General features: G+C 41.2%; 1 protein-coding gene across 10 annotated transcripts in view; it reads right to left on the bottom strand.

Moving 5' to 3' along the window:
* Positions 1-19022, bottom strand: part of fli1 (Fli-1 proto-oncogene, ETS transcription factor) — an 84527-nt gene that overhangs the window by 53644 nt on the left and 11861 nt on the right. For all 10 annotated transcript variants that reach the window (XM_078530886.1, XM_078530926.1, XM_078530866.1 and 7 more), the window contains one exon: positions 5656-5724. In XM_078530886.1, the coding sequence (XP_078387012.1) occupies positions 5656-5724 (69 nt within the window). The remainder of the gene's footprint in view (positions 1-5655; positions 5725-19022) is intronic.

Below are 19022 nucleotides of genomic sequence, written 5' to 3'. Positions count from 1 at the left end.
AAACAGGCAACTGAAAGTTCAACTAACTAAGCTTTGCATTGGCTATAGCCTCAGTTTTACACTACTGAGATGGGAGAACTGCAGCAGTGCGCAGTCTTTTGGTACTTTTCAATAGGGATCCTGAATTGTTCCAAAATTTACAGACAAAAATGACTGCTGACGGTCTTCAAGTCCTTGTTGTTGTCGATCTGAGTAGAAGTGTCTACTTCTCTCACCATCAGTGTTTTATCCCGATGATCATGCTCTTGAATGGGTCCTGCTACGCTCTGTTGACTTGAACATTGACAATTTTTCACGAGTGAGTCAAGCAAGTGAGTGTTGTGGGGCTATTCTACATGGAGAGCATCACATTCCAATTTCTAAGTCCACTTTACAGCAAAGTCATTGATTAGTGATCAGGAATGGGAACCCTGCTTAAATTGGGCCTCTTCAGCTCAAGTGAACTTCAGACCGACTGATATTGCCAATTACTTCCCTGTTGCATATCTGCGATCTCAGCACAGACCAGGAAGTGATCCTGGGAACTTCTGATGTGTGCAGCTCAGCAGCACCACCCCATGAAGTGGTGCACTTCCCAATTTAACCATTAAGGGGAGCTTCATGTGTTTACAACTGTGTTTACTGACAGGCCTGGTAATCACAACAAAGGTAACAATGGGGTTAATGGCCTTCACTATTGTTTATGTGCAAATGGTATAGAAACTTTAGGTGAAGTGCTGATGTGAGATTACAGACAGATGTCCAAAAAGTTGCTATCGGAGTTGATATACTCTACCATTAGGTTTGTAAAATAGCATCTTGCTGTCTGACTCACCACTGAAATTCATGAAGCTGCTCTATTTGCATTTTAAACACAAACTAAGTTTACTACAGAAAGTTAGGCCTTTTCCATTTCAGTCTAAGTACACCTCTAATTATGTAAGGTATGTTAATTACTGTTAATCAACCTCTCTAGCCATGAAAATTACTATTACAAGTTTGGAATCTCATTCCTTGCATTTCAATTCTTGTTGGAGATGTTAAAATGTCAATTTTTTTTTTTAATTTTTCTAACTCCTTGCATCCAATCTTTCTTTCTCTATTTATGTGCCTTTTTAGACAGTGAATTTCTCTTTCTCCTTTTGGTATCATGTCCTAAGAGGGCATTGGCAACCATGTACTTCCATTTGATTAGACTATGATTATGCTTGGCAAAGTACTGCAGTATGGCTGACCAGGAAATTCTCCTACTCTTACCACCTGCCATCAGGTATATTGGAAGGATTTACAACCTGTTGACCTGTGACACTTGGCCACATTATGAACACATACTCCATGGCTATTAAGTCTTTAAGCAAGACTTAAACCCGGAGCTTCTGCACCACAAGACAGCTTGACATTGAATTCGCCCTCTCTAATTTACACTTCCTTCTCAGTCCTTATGCTGTTAATTTCATATTGCTTCAATCTGATTAGTTAAGGAGATGCACAGTTTCTTTCCCCGTTCACTCAGATCCCAGGTACCCATTTCCCTCACTGTGCTATGAGCAGCTCACCCATTCAACAACTTGTGAAACAAAAACATTTAAGACCTTAAAATACCAGGGTAAGTCTAACTAATAGCACACATTAGATAAAAACAAAAACTGCAGATGCTGGTATTTTTACTTAGTTCTGTTGAAGAGTCATATGGACTCGAAACGTTAACTGTGTTCCTCTCCGCAGATGCTGCCAGACCTGCTGAGTTTTTCCAGGTATTTTTATTTTTGTAATAACACACATTGTTAGATGCCCTACCATAATGTAAACTATTTGTAAGGAAGCAGCCACTGGCTGTGCTATCACTTGTGTTAAACTGCACGACCTCTGTTCAGATCTTCAGTGTCTTTCACTCTATGTCAATATTACATTGTTTGTATTTACAAACTTCCTGCCACCTGGTGTTGGTTCAATTGTACTTTGTAGTGAAAGTTAATTGAAGGTTGTGGGGGTGATTTTCACTAAATGTACCTCAGATGCTAAACAGTCTGCGCAGTAGCCAAAATTGGATCTTAAGCTGCAACATTAGTTTAGCACACATTTAGCATAAGATGCCATCTTGGTAAAGGAGTTGAAGCCAGCATAAGTAACAACCACCCAGAGGGATGTTAAACAGCTGATTGCCATTAAAATGCCTGTTAGCACTCATTAAAGAGGATGCACATCATTTTTGTGGCTAATGTTTCAACAACCACCCTCCTAACATTGACCACTTAGGGCATCAATGTTGATGTTAATTTCAAGTGCCACTTAAAGGGATACACACCATTTCATGTTCATTGCCGCTAAGGGCCTCTGAAATATATTGTGACATTTTCTGGGACATTTTGTTGAAATATCACCAACGCTCAAGCAACATTCATTCTAGAAATTTGCTAAAGATGCCATCTAAAAAGCGTAAGCGCTGTGCTACTAAACCTTATAAGAGTCACCAAGAGAAAGGGAGTGTTTTTTTAAATCATTCATGGACTGTGGGCATTGCTGGCTAGGCCAGTATTTATTGCCCATCCCTATTTGCCCTTGTTCAGAGGACATTTAAGAGTCAACCTCTGGGGTAACATTTAGGCCGGACCTGGTAAGGACAGCAGATTTCCTTCCCTAAAGGACATTAGTGAACCAGATGGGCTTTTACAACAGTGAGCAATGGTTTTGTGGTGATCATCAGCCTTTTAATTCCAGATTTTTACTGGATTCAAATTTCACCATCTGCCATGGTGGGATTCAAACCCAAGTTCCAGAGCATTATCCTGGCTCTCTGGAATATTAGTCCAGTGACAATACCACTACACCACTGCCTCCCCACAGCTTGGTCATGGGCATCTTGCTAGAGGTACTCTTGGTCTAGACGAGGATTGGGAGGAGGACATAAGGCCAGGCTAAGCGGGGCAGAGTGGCCTCCTTCCCTGCTGCAGATATAAGACATCCCTTCTCCTCTGAACCTCCTCCACCAAAAATTCCAGTGTTGCATTTGGAAATCTGTGCACCCTCTCCTTCAATCCCATCCTGCAATGTGTCATTGTGTACCAGCCAGAGCTCGTATTCCACATCTATAATGGAAGTGGATGTATGGAGCTAACATGTGCTGCTCCATGAAAATAATGTCTAATCAGCACTTCAGTGCAAAACATGCAAGTTTCTGGTTTAGCACCTCCAGGCAAGTTCAAATTATGGTATTCAGTAATTAGGACCAAAATTGTGTGGTATTTTATTTACAAAGGCATGACGTATTAGCACTGTAGCCTGTTTTCATCCTTTGGTCAAAATAATCCTAAATATGTAAACACAGACTGCTACCAAGTTGACTAACTCATCCATCTGTGCTTGCCAAGCTAATCATAGTCATTTTAATTTGCTCATTAAGATTAGGGAAATCAGCATAGGGGAGTGTAAGTTACCCTCATATATTTGTAAACTTAGTTTTTGACTCCCCTGCTTAGTGCTCCATCCATCTCTGTAAAGTAAAGTAAAGAGTTCCAATGGAAGTGGATGCAAGATACAGTCCCAATGGCTGGAGGTCAATAATTAGATCGGTGTTTGGCAAAAGAACCAGAGGCAACAGGAAAACTTTTTTCCGCAATGAGTGGTTAGGGATTTGAATACACTGCCTGATGGGATATAGAAAAAGATTCAATATTTCAAAAGGGAATTGGATAAATATTTGAATGAGAAAACTTGCAGTGATATGAGGAAAGAGCCAGCAAGTGAGACTAATTGGATTGCTCTTCAAGAAACAGTCTTGATGGGCCGAATGCTTCTTTTTATATGCTGTACTATTCTATGATTTTATCAACTACTTGTACAGCTTTTCTAAACAAAATAGCCATCATTGATTATTTATAGTTGTGGACCCACATTTCATCTATTTCACAAAGTCCTTGCGGCGCAGTGGGTAGCATCCCTACCCCTGCGTCAGAAGCCTAGGACTTGATGGCCAAGAAGATAAGAGCAGGAGAGATTTCTGGTTAACCATGTGATGGAGTCTCTACCATCACTATCTATAGCTCCAGACATGCATGTAAAAAGTGCATGTTGCCACAGCAACATAAGCCCCCTGAGTAATGTATAACATACCACCAGCACCATCTATTCACATAGTTCTCCTGAAAACCAAAGGAAATAGAGGTACTTTCATCCAATCATTCTGGGATGATTATACAACCATAGCATGTTGCCCCCACACAGCTATTACTGTGGGAGGGCTGTGAGCATAAATATGATTTTTCTTGCTCTTCCAATAAGTTTGAAGTGGGGGAGGAAGAGCTATGAAGAAATTCTGGGCCCATATCTCCAAGGCTGAAATCTGCATGCTTATTCACTGCCCCACCTAAACCCTGAGTATACAGCATCCTTATTCAAAAGGCTAGATTTTTTGCTATCCAACTTATGAAATAATGTATAAATTTACATTGTTCACACTGGAATTTCCTGAGGCTGGCGCTTTTAATTCTGGGTCAGGAACCCACACGGCACATTCCAGACACATCCACCTGGATTTTTAAAAGGCCAGGCCAATTAATGGTAGGGCATGGGCTCGCCATCTTTAGGTGGGCTCTGAAGGCTGGAGGGCCAAAGGAAGACCAGCAAGCACTGACACAGCAGCAGTCCCATCAGCCAAGGAGGGAGCTGCATATTTGTGATGGAGAAAGATTGGATGCCTCAACATGGAGTCACCCTCTGAAGAAAAGGTCAGTTTTTTTTAAATTGGGCATCACCCTTAATTGCTTTAAGGCAAGACTTCCACCTCTATCTTAGAAGGAAGTTCCATATTAGAAAGCTACCAATCAATCAGATGGCCAGCAGCTCTGTAGTCCCAGCACCACCAGCTGGGAGTGGTGGCCATTGCTGGGATTACAGCCAGTCCCATCAAACCAAGGAGCCCTGAGTCCAGGGTTGGGGGTCTCAGCAAAGGAAAGGGTGAGGACTGGGTCCAGGGAGAAAGGGAAAGAGTTAAAGGGGGAGGGTGACTTTTAGGGCGGGTGTCTCCAATTGGCCCAGGGGACCCACAAAGGACATACCCCCTGTTACCAACCCACACAGTTAAAATCTGTCAGGATTCTTGGATGGCATGGGCCTCCCCCTGCCATGAGAAAAATACAAGCAGGGGTGGGATGAGGCCCTTAAATGTCCAATTAAGGGCCTCAATAGGCCTAAGGGTGGGTAGGCCGTCTGACACCTTCCCCACCCCTCATAAACTTTCAGACATGTTGGTAGCAGGTAAGAAGGTGGCAGGAAAGACAGCCGATGGATTTTATGTGACCGTCACCTTCAAACCTACCAGCTGGGGAGCATAAAATCCAGTCCTATGTTTCTAATACAAATCAGACAGTTTCTATAATGAAGAATGATCCATGGTGTAAGTTTTCATACATGGGTGGTAAGTTGAGAATCTACCACAGTGAATCCATGGTTTAAGCACAATGAAGATGTTGGAAATTAGCCTGCACATTAGACTCTCTGCTGAAGTTTTCTTTAACTGGAGATTTGTTTTGACAAAACAACATGTGGACATTAATGAAATAGTGCATATTATGTTTAACACAGGGATACTGCATTCACCCTTAACAAAGCCAGAAGTCCATTTCAGCTTTATTTCAAAATCACTTACAAAAATGCTTAAAAGAAGCAAATTGAACCCACCTTCTTTGGCTGGGAGACGTGCTGACTGATCATTGTGAGATGACGTGGAATAGCTTAATGGAGAGCTACCTACAAAAGATATTGTAACCAGTTAATTAAAGGCCTACAACAAATATCCAATAGTATGCAAGTTGGTTACAGTATCATCCTGTAAAACTTCCCAAATTGGCAGGACCACACTGATTGCATGCAGTCGACATCTGAGTAAACACTTCATAGTATTTGCAAATCATGAACATCTCATCGCTGATACAGCATAGGCAATTGCTGGCAGAAATCAAAAAAGTCTCAGTGCTTCAACAGATGACAACATAAAGCCACAAAGCTACTAAACGGCTTTCTTTAAAGCTTCAAAAATACTATTTAAAATTATTTTACCTGCTTAAAATGTACTACAAGTGTCAAGTCAGATATGCAATGGCAAGCAATGTGATATGATAAATATCATCTAGGAGACTAACTATAATCCACCTATGATTTTGTACTTTATCTAGATTTATGTTATAATTTTAAAAAATTTAAGTCGCAAGATGAAAATAAACAAGCTGTATTTATACAGCATCCTACACATGGCTTTGGTGTCACAAAGTGCTTCGCATCAAGAAATTACTTTATTTTCAATGCAGCCCACTTGCATGTAGTAAAGTTCCAGAAAAAGAATATCATACAAACAAGCTGTTAATGGAGCAAAATTGGTCTCTGCTAGAAGCACGAAATTAGTTCATAGTAAATTGGCCACTTGTTTTATACTGTTCCAGGTTGAAATCAATGTAAACAAAAACTGGATGTTGTAGAACGGGCTGACGATTTGTTATTTAATTGCTACTGGCACAGACCAATTTCACCAATTTCGGCTTTGCTGATGTTGGTTGAGGGTAGCTTGTAGATTAGGCCATTGGAAAAACTCTGATTTTCTTCAAAGGGTGCTATGAGATCTTTTATGTTTACCTGAACAAGGAGACAGGGTTTAATCGTGTTTCATCTAAAAGGCAGCACCTTCAACAATGCAACACACCCTCAGTCATGCATTGATCCATCAGAGATAAAAACAAAAAGCTAAAAGCTACTGCGGATGCTGGAAATCCAAAACAAAAACAGAATTACCTGGAAAAACTCAGCAGGTCTGGCAGCATCGGCGGAGAAGAAATCAGTTAACGTTTCGAGCCTTCATGGCCTGTTCTGCCGAAGGGCCATGAAGGCTCGAAACGTTAACTGATTTCTTCTCCGCCGATGCTGCCAGACCTGCTGAGTTTTTCCAGGTAATTCTGTTTTTGTTATTGATCCATCAGCTTATATTGCCTACTCAGGTTCTAGTCTGGTGCTTCAACTCACCATCTTCTGACTCTGAATTGAGAGGGCTACCAAAGAAATGAAGCAGGCTGATATTTAAATAAATAGAGAATTCCCTTCAATTTTTCTGGCTTTGTTGTTCAGCCTTCATTGAAATCACTTGTGGTTCCAGGTTATCTGACACTACACATCCCTGCTGTTTCACACTAGCACAGGCATCAGAGAACTTACCAATGGTAAAGCATCAACTGGTTTATACCAGGTTAAATAACCCTCATCTCCTGAATCCCAATCAATTTTTCTATTTATTTTTGCTAAACAAATTTCCATTGGGTAAATCGTCTTGTTTTAAAATAAAAGGTAATTTAACTTTCTTTCCTAAGCCACCTTAGCATTTGCATGAAGACATTTACAATACATCAGGATTACTGGGTATGATACAATGAAGGTTTTTTTTTCAAAAAGGAGTTAAAGTGAAGGAGTACAGAGTACTGCACAGGTAATGACAGTTAGGACACTGAGTAAATTACCTTGTTTCACACTCCATCATACAGCCACTGGAAATGACAGAGGCACATACATGCACGTTTTGCTATATGTATCCTTCCACATAAAAAAGTTAGTGAATGGAAAAAATGCCCCATTTTGGCAAGATTAGAGTAATTGTTGTTATCACTGCATAATAAACCAAGCATTACATGATCGAGCTAGCCTGCTCGATCCCAGCTATCACTTAATCCAACTGACAAAACTACTCGCCACAAATGGCCAATGACAACACTTGCTCCCCTACCCACTCTTGAATTTATATTGATTTATTCATCATCACTTCTGCTGAGCAGATAGCCATAATACATCAAACCGACCTCAGGCTAAAAGCTATCGGAAACTCCACTCTAAAGCTTGTAATTGCCTCTTAGATCTCCACAATTCCTTACACATCATTATACCTCCACATTGCACCTTTCACAATTAATACAGTTACTGGAGAGCTAGGACCTACTACAACAGTCACTTGACTCAGCACTTCAATCAGTGCATTCCAATCACTTAACGTAGAATTATTTGCACAGTAGAAATAAATTGTAACTCTGGCTGGAGTGTGTTTTGTTTCATTTGAGGCCATATTTTGGAGTCTGGGGAATGTTACTGACAGTAAAGTAGATGCTCACAACACTTACCTTAATGCTGCACCTTAAATGCTTATTTGAATTTTATTTTTATAATTCTGTGAGATTGTAATTTCCTATCCAAGTCAGTCAACACCCACTACTAAGAAACTGGGCCAACCTGATCCTGACCCATGGATACTGCTATTTTGGGCTGGCTGTCTGGAGATGTGCTGCAGTAAAGGAGAACCATAGGGAGTCATCACTGGGTCATATCTGGCACCATGGGGAGTCACATTGGGTCATATCTGGCACCATAGGGAGTCATCACTGGGTCATATCTGGCACCATAGGGAATCATCACTGGATCATATTTGGCACCATAGGGAGTCACACTGGGTCATATCTGGCACCATAGGGAGTCATCACTGGGTCATATCTGGCACCATAGAGAGTCACATTGGGTCATATCTGGCACCATAGGGAGTCATCACTGGGTCATATCTGGCACAACAGGGAGTCATCACTGGGTCATATCTGGCACCATAGGGAATCATCACTGGGTCATATCTGGCACCATAGAGAGTCATCACTGGGTCATATCTGGCACCATAGGGAGTCAAAGAACAAAGAATAAAGAACAAAGAAGAGTACAGCACAGGAACAGGCCCTTCTGCCCTCCAAGCCTGCGCCGATCATATTGCCTGTCAAACTAAAACATTTTGCACTTCCAGGGTCTGTATCCCTCTATTCCCATCCTATTCATGTATTTGTCAAGCTGCCTCTTAAACACCACTATCGTACCTGCCACCACCACCTCCTCTGGCAGTGAATTCCAGACACTCACTATCCTCTGCATAAAACACTTGCCCCACACATCTCCTCTATAGTTTTCTCCTCTCACCTTAAATCTAGTAATTGACTATTCCACCCTGGGAAAAAGCTTCTGACTATCTACTCTGTCCATGCCACTCATAATTTTGTAAACTTCTATCAAGTCGCCCCTCAATCTCCGTCGCTCTAGTGAGAACAATCCGAGTTTCTCCAACCTCTCCTCATAGCTAATAACCTCCAGACCAGGCAGCATCCTGGTAAACCTCCTCTGCACCCTCTCCAATGCCTCCATATCCTTTTGGTAATGTGGCGACCAGAATTGCACCCAATATTCCAAGCGTGGCCTAACCAAGGTTCTACACAGCTGCAGCATGACTTCCCAGCTTTTATACACAATACCCCTGCCAATGAAGGCAAGCATGCCGTATGCCTTCCTGACTACCTTATCCACTTGCGTTTCCACTTTCAGTGACCTGTGGACCTGTACACCCAGATCCCTCTGCCCGTCAATGCACTTAAGTGTTCTGCCATTTACTGTATAATTCCTGCCTGTATTAGACCTTACAAAATGCATTACCTTGCATTTGTCCGGATTAAACTCCATCTGCCATTTCTCCGCCCAAGTCTCCAACCGATCTATATCCCGTTGTATCCTTTGACAATCCTCTTCACTATCTGCAACTCCTCCAACCTTAGTGTCATCTGCAAACTTACTAATTAACCCAGTTACATTTTCCTCCAAATCATTTATGTATACTACAAACAGCAAAGGTCCCAGCACTGATACCTGCGGAACTCCACTAGTCACAGCTCTCCATTCAGAAAAGCATCCTTCTACAGCTACCCTCTGTCTTCTATGACCAAGCCAATTCTGTATCCATCTTGCCAGCTCACCTCTGATCCCGTGCGACTTTACCTTCTGTACCAGTCTGCCATGAGGGACCTTGTCAAAGGCCTTACTGAAATCCATGTAGATAACATCCACTGCCCTTCCATCATCGATTATCTTTGTCACTTCCTCGAAAAACTCGATCAAGTTAGTGAGACACGACCTCCCCTTCACAAAACCATGCTGCCTCTCACTAATATGCCCATTTGCTTCCAAATGGTAGTAAATCCTGTCACGAAGAATCTTCTCCAATAATTTCCCTACCACTGACGTAAGGCTCACCGGCCTGTAATTTCCTGGATTATCTCTGCTACCCTTCTTAAACAATGGAACAACATTGGCCATTCTCCAGTCCTCTGGGACCTCACCTGTAGCCAGTGAGGATGCAAAGATTTCTGTCAAGGCCACAGCAATCTCCTCCCTTGCCTCCCTCAGTACTCTGGGGTAGATCCCATCTGGCCCAGGGGTCTTATCCACCTTAATGTTCTTCAAGACGCCTAACACCTCCTCTTTTTTTATCTCAACATGATCCAGGCTATCTACACACTCTTCCCTAGACAAATCGACCGCTAAGTCCTTCTCTTTGGTGAATACTGATGAGAAGTATTCATTTAGTATCTCTCCCATTTCTTCCGGCTCCACACACAGATTCCCACCTCTGAGCGTGAATCTTCCATCTGCTGCAACACTCTCCAGATTTTTCTAGCCTAGATTCCCAGTGGACAGTGAAATGGCTTCCAGACATGGAACCTGACTGAAATCTCTATCGATGGTTTTCCAATATAACTACCAGATTTGTCCAGAAGGGGGAGTGTGACTAACACATCATAATGCAACATGAAATCAAAATATGGGAAAAGAATATTTTTTTAAATAGTTCATTTATTTATGTATCTTCCCTCTGTATATCTATTTCTCTTTGTCTTTTTCATCAGAACCCACTAATTTTGAGCAGTATTTTGGGCAGATCTCTTACAGTATTGTTTCCAAATTGTCAAGTGCATGCTTCAACTAGAGAGGGCCAACTCACCCATCAGTTGAACATAAGAAAAGAATGAGTAGCTCACAGTAACATTCGGTCAGTCGGCCCCTTCTATGCCTGGCAGCTCACCCAGGTGATATGTGAGTATAGGGATATCACACACCTCCTAGACTGCATAGAGATCCAGCTAAATTTAAAAAAAAACTCATTAAATTTGCCTCAGTCCTGATGTAATGCTGTCTGGGAATGCTCTGCCTCTGATTCAATTTATTCTGTATTGAATGACTGTTCGGCAGGACTGACCTAATAATTGTTGCTTGAAACAAAACACACTTACTTCACTATCTCTAAGTATAACTCTCACAGAATTCTTTCTAAATCCCAGGTCTGCTTTCCACCTCTGATTTATCTTCTCATGTAGAACACACACTGAAATTGGAACTGACTATAAGCACGGCAATAGAAGATAATAAGGGCAATTTTGGCCTAATATTTTAGGTGCTAAAAAACAGTGGCAGGAGGTGCATCCAGCTGTAAATCACCCACCAAATTTAAAAGTGTTGGTTGATATGAACAGTGATCAACCAGCATTGTGAAGACCTCATGGAACATTGGAAATGCCGAAAGTGGAACCAACCAACTTTAAGTGCTAAAAAGGTAAAGATGCAGCCTTGAGTGCAGTGAAGATTTACTCTGCATTTAGTGCAAGGGCTTTACTCCCATATTGCTATACAAGTTGAAGCCAGTACCAGTAACAGTTGCCCAGAGAATTATTACTGGTTAACAATTAAAATTCTTGCTAGCAGTTATTAAAGAGGCTGCACCCATAACACTTCATTCTGCTTTTTGATTTGTCCCTTAATTTGTTAATTTAGTTTAATTGGTTTATACAAAAAGAGTCATAACACTTCATCTAATCACCACTTCAAACAGCAATTAGCTAAACAGAAGTAAACATGTCATTGCCGAGAATTCTGAGCACTACTTAAAAGTATATCACATTTAATTGTTCACTTGTTGCTGGAGATTTGAAAAGGACTTTTGAAACACATCAGGAGACTTTCTAGGACACTCCTTCATCAACAATAACAACATGCATTTATGTAGTTACTTTAATATAATAAAATGTCCCAAGGCTTCTCACAGCAAAATATGACACCAAGCCATGACTTTATGGCAACCCAAAAGCTTGGTCAAAGGCATAGGTTTTAAGGAGCATCTTAAAGGAGGAAAGAGGCAGAGAGGAATGAATTAAAGAAACACAGCTATCTTGGAGGATTGTAGGACTGGAGGAGATTACAGAGATAGAGAGGGTTGAGGGAATGGCAGGATTTGAAAACAACAATGAGAATTTCAAAATCCAGGCATTAGTTAACCTGCAACCACAGGAATGATGGGCGAATGGGATTTGGTGCCAGTAAGAACATGGTCATCAGAATTTGGGGTCATCTTAATTTTATGGAGGATAGAATGCGGGAGTCAGAGCAGAAGTGTACTGGAATAGCCAAGTCTAGAGATAACAAAGGTATACTTGAGGGCTTCAGATGAGCTGAGACAAAGGCAGATTGTTACCAAGGTGAAAATAGGCAGTGTTAGTGATGGCGCGGGTGCAGGGGTAGAAGCTCATTTTAGGTTAAAAGTTGTGACAGTCTGACTTAGGCTCAGACAATTGCCAGGGAGAGGAATGGAGCCAGTGGTTGAGGAACAGAATTTGTAGCAGGGACCAAAGGCTATGCTTTCGGTTTTCCCAATGTTGGAGGAAATTTTTCTTTATCCAGTATTCGATGTTGAACGAGCAGTCTGAAAATTTAGAAAAATGTGGAGGAGTCGAGATAGGTGGTGGTAATGCTGAGCTGGCTAATGTAAAAACTTACGCTGCGTTTTCAGATGATGTCACTGAGGAGCAGCATGTAGATGAGAAATAGGAAGAGGTCAAGAATAGTTTGACGTACAGATTCAGGAGCAGGAGGAGAAGCCGTTGCAGATGATTCTCCGGCTATGATTAGATAGATAAGAATGGAACAAGGTATGTGCAATCCCCCCCTGCTGAAAAATGGCAGAGAAGCATTGGAGGAACATGTGTAAAGACAGGTCTAGAAGGATATGGACGGATAACTTACCTTTACCATAGTCAAATAAGGTGTCATTTCTAACTCCACCAACATTCTATTAACATTTATTCTGCAAATTTTCAGAGGATGTCACCTAGTGCTGTTCTATCCTACCTTACTGGGCACCTTATAGGATTCACCAATTGAAAGAGACTGCTTGGTCATGAATGGAAGGATATGAGGGTAGGTAGAGCAATGCCAGCTGCTTCAGGAGTGAGAGACAAGGGAAATAGAAGAGCAAGGTGGGCTGTTGCCCCCTTGTGGGTACAGAACACCCCTCCTCCTCCACTGAGATCTCCCTTGCCATACCTGAGAGCTTGTGTGCTCTCTCACTCAGTTCCTAAGCCATCTTGAAACCTGTCACTGTGTGTCAGCCAGCCCACTCCACAAATACTCCTCCATGAAAATTGCATCTAATGCTAAACCTGCATGGGTTTGAATTAACACCTCCAGGCAAATTCAAATTATGGTAATCAGCAATTAAGACCAAAACCATGTGCTAAAACTAGACTTTCAAACAGGTGTATCTTGTTAGCACAGCAACCTTTTCACCAAACTAACTCCAAACTAGTGGCACTGTGCCATTTTGAGGTACAAATATTTAATGCTATTATATGAAATTTCTTTAGGGCAGAATTAATAGATTTACCTGTGTAAAAATAGCAAATGAGGTAACTTCTTGAAAGCATACAGCTTGACTTCTAAGCTAATATTTATGGAATAGTTGATGCCCTGTGATACTGTTCATGTCCCATTTATACAGTGCTTTAATGTAGTAGAAAATTCACAGGAGTGTTATCAAGCAAAATGTAATGCTGAACCATGTAAGGAAATATTAGGAGATATGAACATAAACCTTAGTCAAAGAAGTAGCTTTAAGGAGCATTTTAAAGGAGGTGAGAGAAGTGCAGAAGCTTAGGAAGGGAATTTCAGAACAAAGGGCCTAGACAACTGAAGCCATGGCCATGTGGTGAAAAATTAAAGATGTATAAAAGGCTAGAATAAGAGGAGTTCATAGATAGCGTGAGATGGTAGGGCTGAAGGTTACAGAGAAAGGGAAGGTAAGACTACGTTTATTATCTTCACACACACTTTCCCACCCCCCACCCTCCCCCCAACCCCCCACCCCCCCCCACCCCGCCACTTTGGAGAATGGTGGGCAAGTGTTGGAAGGTTGATATCAACCTGTTGAACTACATCATGAAAACTCCATCCATCATTAAGAAGTCCTGGAGTGGAACTTGAACACAGAACTTCCAGCTCAGAAGCAGCGTGCTACCTACTGAGCCCAAGACCTCCTAGCAAGGCTGTGGAGGGATTTGAAAACAAGGATGGGAATTTTAAAATTGAAGTGTTGCTGGACTGGGAGTCAGTATAGGTCAGCAAACACAAGGGTGAAGGGAAAACTGGACTTGATATAAGTTAGGATATGGGCAACAGAATTTTGGATAAACTCAAGTTTACAGAGGATGTAAGCTGTGAAGCCAGCCACATTGGAGTAGTTGACTCTAGAGGTAACAAAGGCATGAATGAGAGTTTCAGTGGCAGATGAGTTGAAGCAGGAGTGAAGATGGACAATGTTATGGAGCGAAGTAGAAGGTCTTTGTGATGGATGAGATCTGAGTTCAAAAGCTCATCTCAGGCCGAAATATGAAATCACTGTTACAAGTAATCTGATTTTGCCTCAGGTAATATGAAAAATAATTGTAAAATATGTAACAGAATATTAAAATAATTTATAATATTCTAGGTTATTTGTTTGGTTTCATATCAATTTATATTTAGAATTTGATTTGCAACCATCAGTTTCCTTTGTACTGATATAAATCCATCCTGATTCCTCCTCTTACTTCAAAATATATCCAGAAGAAAATCACAATCATCTTTTTATACACCAATCTATTTTAAAAGCATGTAAAATTATATATTTAAACAGCATAATTTGGAATTGAATCTCTTCAACTTTTTATCAAAGCAATTAATATGCCTGATCCACATTCCCAGATTATCTAGTAACACATTCATGGCAGCAGGCAGCCAAGAACATTAAATGGCCCAGAGTTCAACTCGGAGGTGAGCTATGGGGGGTGAAGCTCAGATCAGGAGTGTGAGGCTGGAACCTTTTTTACATAGAGAGGAGAATAGAGTCAATGGACCAATAAATTGGTAAGTAAATTTGACAGCAAGCAGCAAACAGAGTAAGGTGTAAGAAGACAGAATGAACTGTGGAACTTTATAGCTACTGAGGGGTCAGAGACAGAGATTAGAGAGATTGTGAGCATGGAGCCATGTGTTGGCACTGGAAATTGTAGTCTGAGATGTTTGGTTTTCCTGTATCAGCCTCAAGGTGGCAAGTTATTGTCATGATTGAAAATTGGAATGAACAAACCCATGAACAGTTTTGTGTTTTTTTCCATGACCTTTTAATTTTTAACATGTCTCTTAGTTGTAAATGTTAGCTTTAAGTAGATATAATGGAATGGATAGAGAGCTGTCTTGGCATCCACACATTGGAGGACTTTAAAAAACATTTTTTTGGTTGGAATGTGGTGGAGGAGAAATGTAATGCGATTGATGAATAATAAAATGGGAAAATAGCCCCTTTAAAAGACAAGTGACATAAACATTTAAATAACAAAATGATCATCGACCAATAACACAGCAATCACAATGTATATGGCAGCACAGAAGAAAGTCATTCAGCCTATCATGCCTTTGGGCCCAAAACAAGTGAGTCACCAACTATCAGGGAAAGCTGGCTTGGCTGAGGTCAGGAGGAGTTATTAAAGAGCTACACTGTGGGGAAGGCAGTCAGTTCCAATCTAAAATAGATTAGGTGTAGGAGCTGTCACCAATATAAAGGGTAAGAATTTACTTAGAGAAGCAGGTTTTCATGCTGGAGAGAGAGAGGAGCACCCAATTACTACATCATATTCACCTTAAGAACATCCAGGTAAACAAAAATATTCCCTGGTATTGATAAAGAGAAGCTAGGGAAGTACATGAGAGAGAAACTGAAGGGTTTGCTGTCAGGGTGAGATGAAGGAAGCTTGGAGGTAGCTCCTGTGGAGCACAAACACTGGTTTTGATCTGCTGGGCTCAATTACAATTCTATGTAATTACAATTAGAGTTACATGTAATTCTACAATGTATTTTGAATTGAATTTTACCAAGTCTAAATCTTTTATGAATATAATTCTACAAAAGCTCTGATCCTTTAAATGAAGCCAATCCAACTGGAGCCTCTGTAGTACTAAACTTACTGAAAGAACTATCAGAATAATATTGTAACAACACCAGATGTGAAAACTTATGATTCTGCCCTGTTTAATTAACCTCTCTCCCTAACTAAGTTTTTTTTTGTTTTCCAGGGAGTACACTCCTTCTATTGAGTCGAGCTCCCAGTAGCTGACCGGTCCCGTCTCTTTAAAATTAGATCTCAGAAGACTATGATTATAATGAGTTTTTATCAAATATTTCATGTTGAAAATACTGACATTGAGACGTTCACTGATTCGTTTTGTTTTATCAGGTTAAATGACCCTCAGGTTAGGGGACACAGCTGAGAAGAAATATGTCAGCAGAAGTGGAGAAGTGTGGGGTTTACGCGGGAACTTGTACATCTGTTAAGCGTGGCTCATCCGCGCACATCAATAGCGAGCGAACTGAACAGCAGGCCCTGACTACTTCTGGGCGGAAAAAAGCCCAAGATCTAACATATTTAAAGTTTAGAAGATACCATGGATGAAAACCTCAATCCTCACCCTCAGATCAGGAACCACAAGCGTCAGCTCTGCTAATATTTAATTCCGAACATCATTGGATTTCACTATAATCTACAAATAATATGCCTCAAAAGATGGAGAAGACTCAGACCATTTAACCAATGCGTGCACCAGCAATAATGCGAAATACAATCACCTTTAAAGTAAATACAATAGAAGAGAGCAAGCAAAAAGGCAGCTGGTATCACTTAAAGCCACTCAAACGCTGGGACACCTGAGACAGAGTTTGGCAAACAGCAGCGTCGTATTATAACAGTCAGACATTGAAACAAAGGGCGTTAGTATGAATCTTGCCCATTTGAGGCACGGAGAGCGCATCAGAACAGCGTTTGCACAGTGCCTTATCGCGTGGCGAAAACGTCGTAGGCCGCTTCGCGTACAATGCAGTACTTGTTCCTATTCTGCAGCACCACCCTGTGTGTGTGACTTCTCGGTTGGGGCTGATCTGCCTATTTCTCCTCACCTTGTTCGGGTGTAAGGACAATCTTACAGCACTGAAAAGTTGCTGCTTGTACTTTGGCTCTGGTGCAGAGAATGGAGTCTGAGTAAAACGCGAGAGCAGACGTCACCTCAAAAGCCTCAATGAATTTTTCTTCCTTTGGTTTCTTTAATCTTATTATTTAGTTTATTTTCCCCTCTCATCCCTTTCCTTTTTTCCTGCTTCCACCCCACCCCCACCCCCCCACCCGAGTTCATTCCACATTCTCCAAGTTAGATGATGTTTACAGAGATACATAGAGCTGCAAAGCTGGAAGATTCTCAATATTTCGGGGAACACTAAACTTCAGAGTACACTAGCGAATTCTGCAGCGAAGTGTTTCAGAGTACGGTTACAAGGAGCCAATGTGTTGCTTAATCTGCCAGATAGGAGGTAAAGATTAGTCCAGGGAAACCGAAACTACTACTTTTTAAAATAGTTACCCAAGACTTGTATTTCAATTAAATTTTGCATATCTTAGTAAACGAAGTGTTTGTACAACGCTAACCATTGTGCAGAATATGACGTAAAGAATACATTTCAGACACTAAATATTAGTCCAAATATTTTAATAACTTTTTAAAAACTGTCCACCAAATCTTATTCATTTTATGTTGATTTAACATTTTGCATCGTTTTATATTGGTTTAAAATGTTCTTAAATTCTGTAATAATTTGGAAGATTTCACTGGATTAGATTTTTAACGTAGTTGGAATGGAATCAAGGCGGTCCCTGAACTCCATGTCAGTGTATGTTTGTGTTTGTATGTGTGGATTTGGATGGGCACCTATGTGTGTGTTTGTAAGAGTGTGTAGCTGTGTGTATCGCCACATGCATGTGTGTTTATTACATGTGTGTTTTGTGAGTATGTTTGTATGCATGTGTGTGTTTGTGTATTGGGTGTGGGGGAGGGTAGAGGGCGGAGGTCAGCTAATATTTTGGAGCTGACAACGGAAACCCTGCCCCTAAGGGCTAACTATAGGGGCAGGAGGATTTATTAACTTTTTTTAACCAGAGGATTGTCTGGTCGCTCAGCTTAATCATTGAACAAGATGTAAACCTCAATATATTTGATAAATCCCAGCTTTAGTTTGAAAATGCCTAGAATTACTCTAATTAACTCTCATCCCTTGTATGCTCCCCGGTAGGATTTGTGATCATAAAATCGCTTCAAATTGAAGCTGTAATACTTTGGGAAAACCAGGTGGGATGTGCTCCAGTATAGTCCGAACAAAGTCCATTCTCTGGTGCTATGGCATATTTTCTCATCTTAAACCTTTTAAGTCTCACAAGCCCTAAACCCCAATTTATTTAGGATTTTAGAGGCATTCTGAGAATGAATTTCCATCCTTCTATGGGATACACTAACACAAAGGCAGTTCGGGCTTAACTGCAGAACGATATAGCGGCCATCATGGGCTCTGGCATGTAAGTAACTGGGAAAGAAGGTTTAAGGGTGTCCAGTCCCGCACCGAGTACACCAACTATCCTCACGTCTGAGTGATGTGGATTTCCAACGTCACGTCTGGGCTGTAATTCCATGAGAAAGCCCTCAGGTGTGGGACTGGTCCTTCAGAGGGCCGCAACACACAACGAACATCGTTACTAAACTTACAGCCTTTATGGCCAAGCTGCCCGCACGAGCTTTGACACTGCCCAGAGAAGGAGACTGGTCTCCAGATCCTGTAACAAGCCTCCCAGAGCATCATCAAACCTTTCGTAACATGCACCTTGCCGAATGTCTGCACCATACAAGCTGTGCATCTCCTGAGTAATGGAGAGCAGCAAGAATGTAACCCACCATTTACTGTAATATTTCATATCTGGAACTGAATCTCTTCCACTTCTATTATTATTTTCCACAAATAAACGTTCGCTTAGAAATTC

This window comes from Cetorhinus maximus, chromosome 2, assembly GCF_964194155.1.
Source record: "Cetorhinus maximus chromosome 2, sCetMax3.hap1.1, whole genome shotgun sequence".
NCBI classification, from domain to species: Eukaryota; Metazoa; Chordata; class Chondrichthyes; order Lamniformes; family Cetorhinidae; genus Cetorhinus; species Cetorhinus maximus.
Note: the sequence above shows the minus strand (reverse complement) of the source record. Positions and strands in the feature narration are given on the sequence as shown.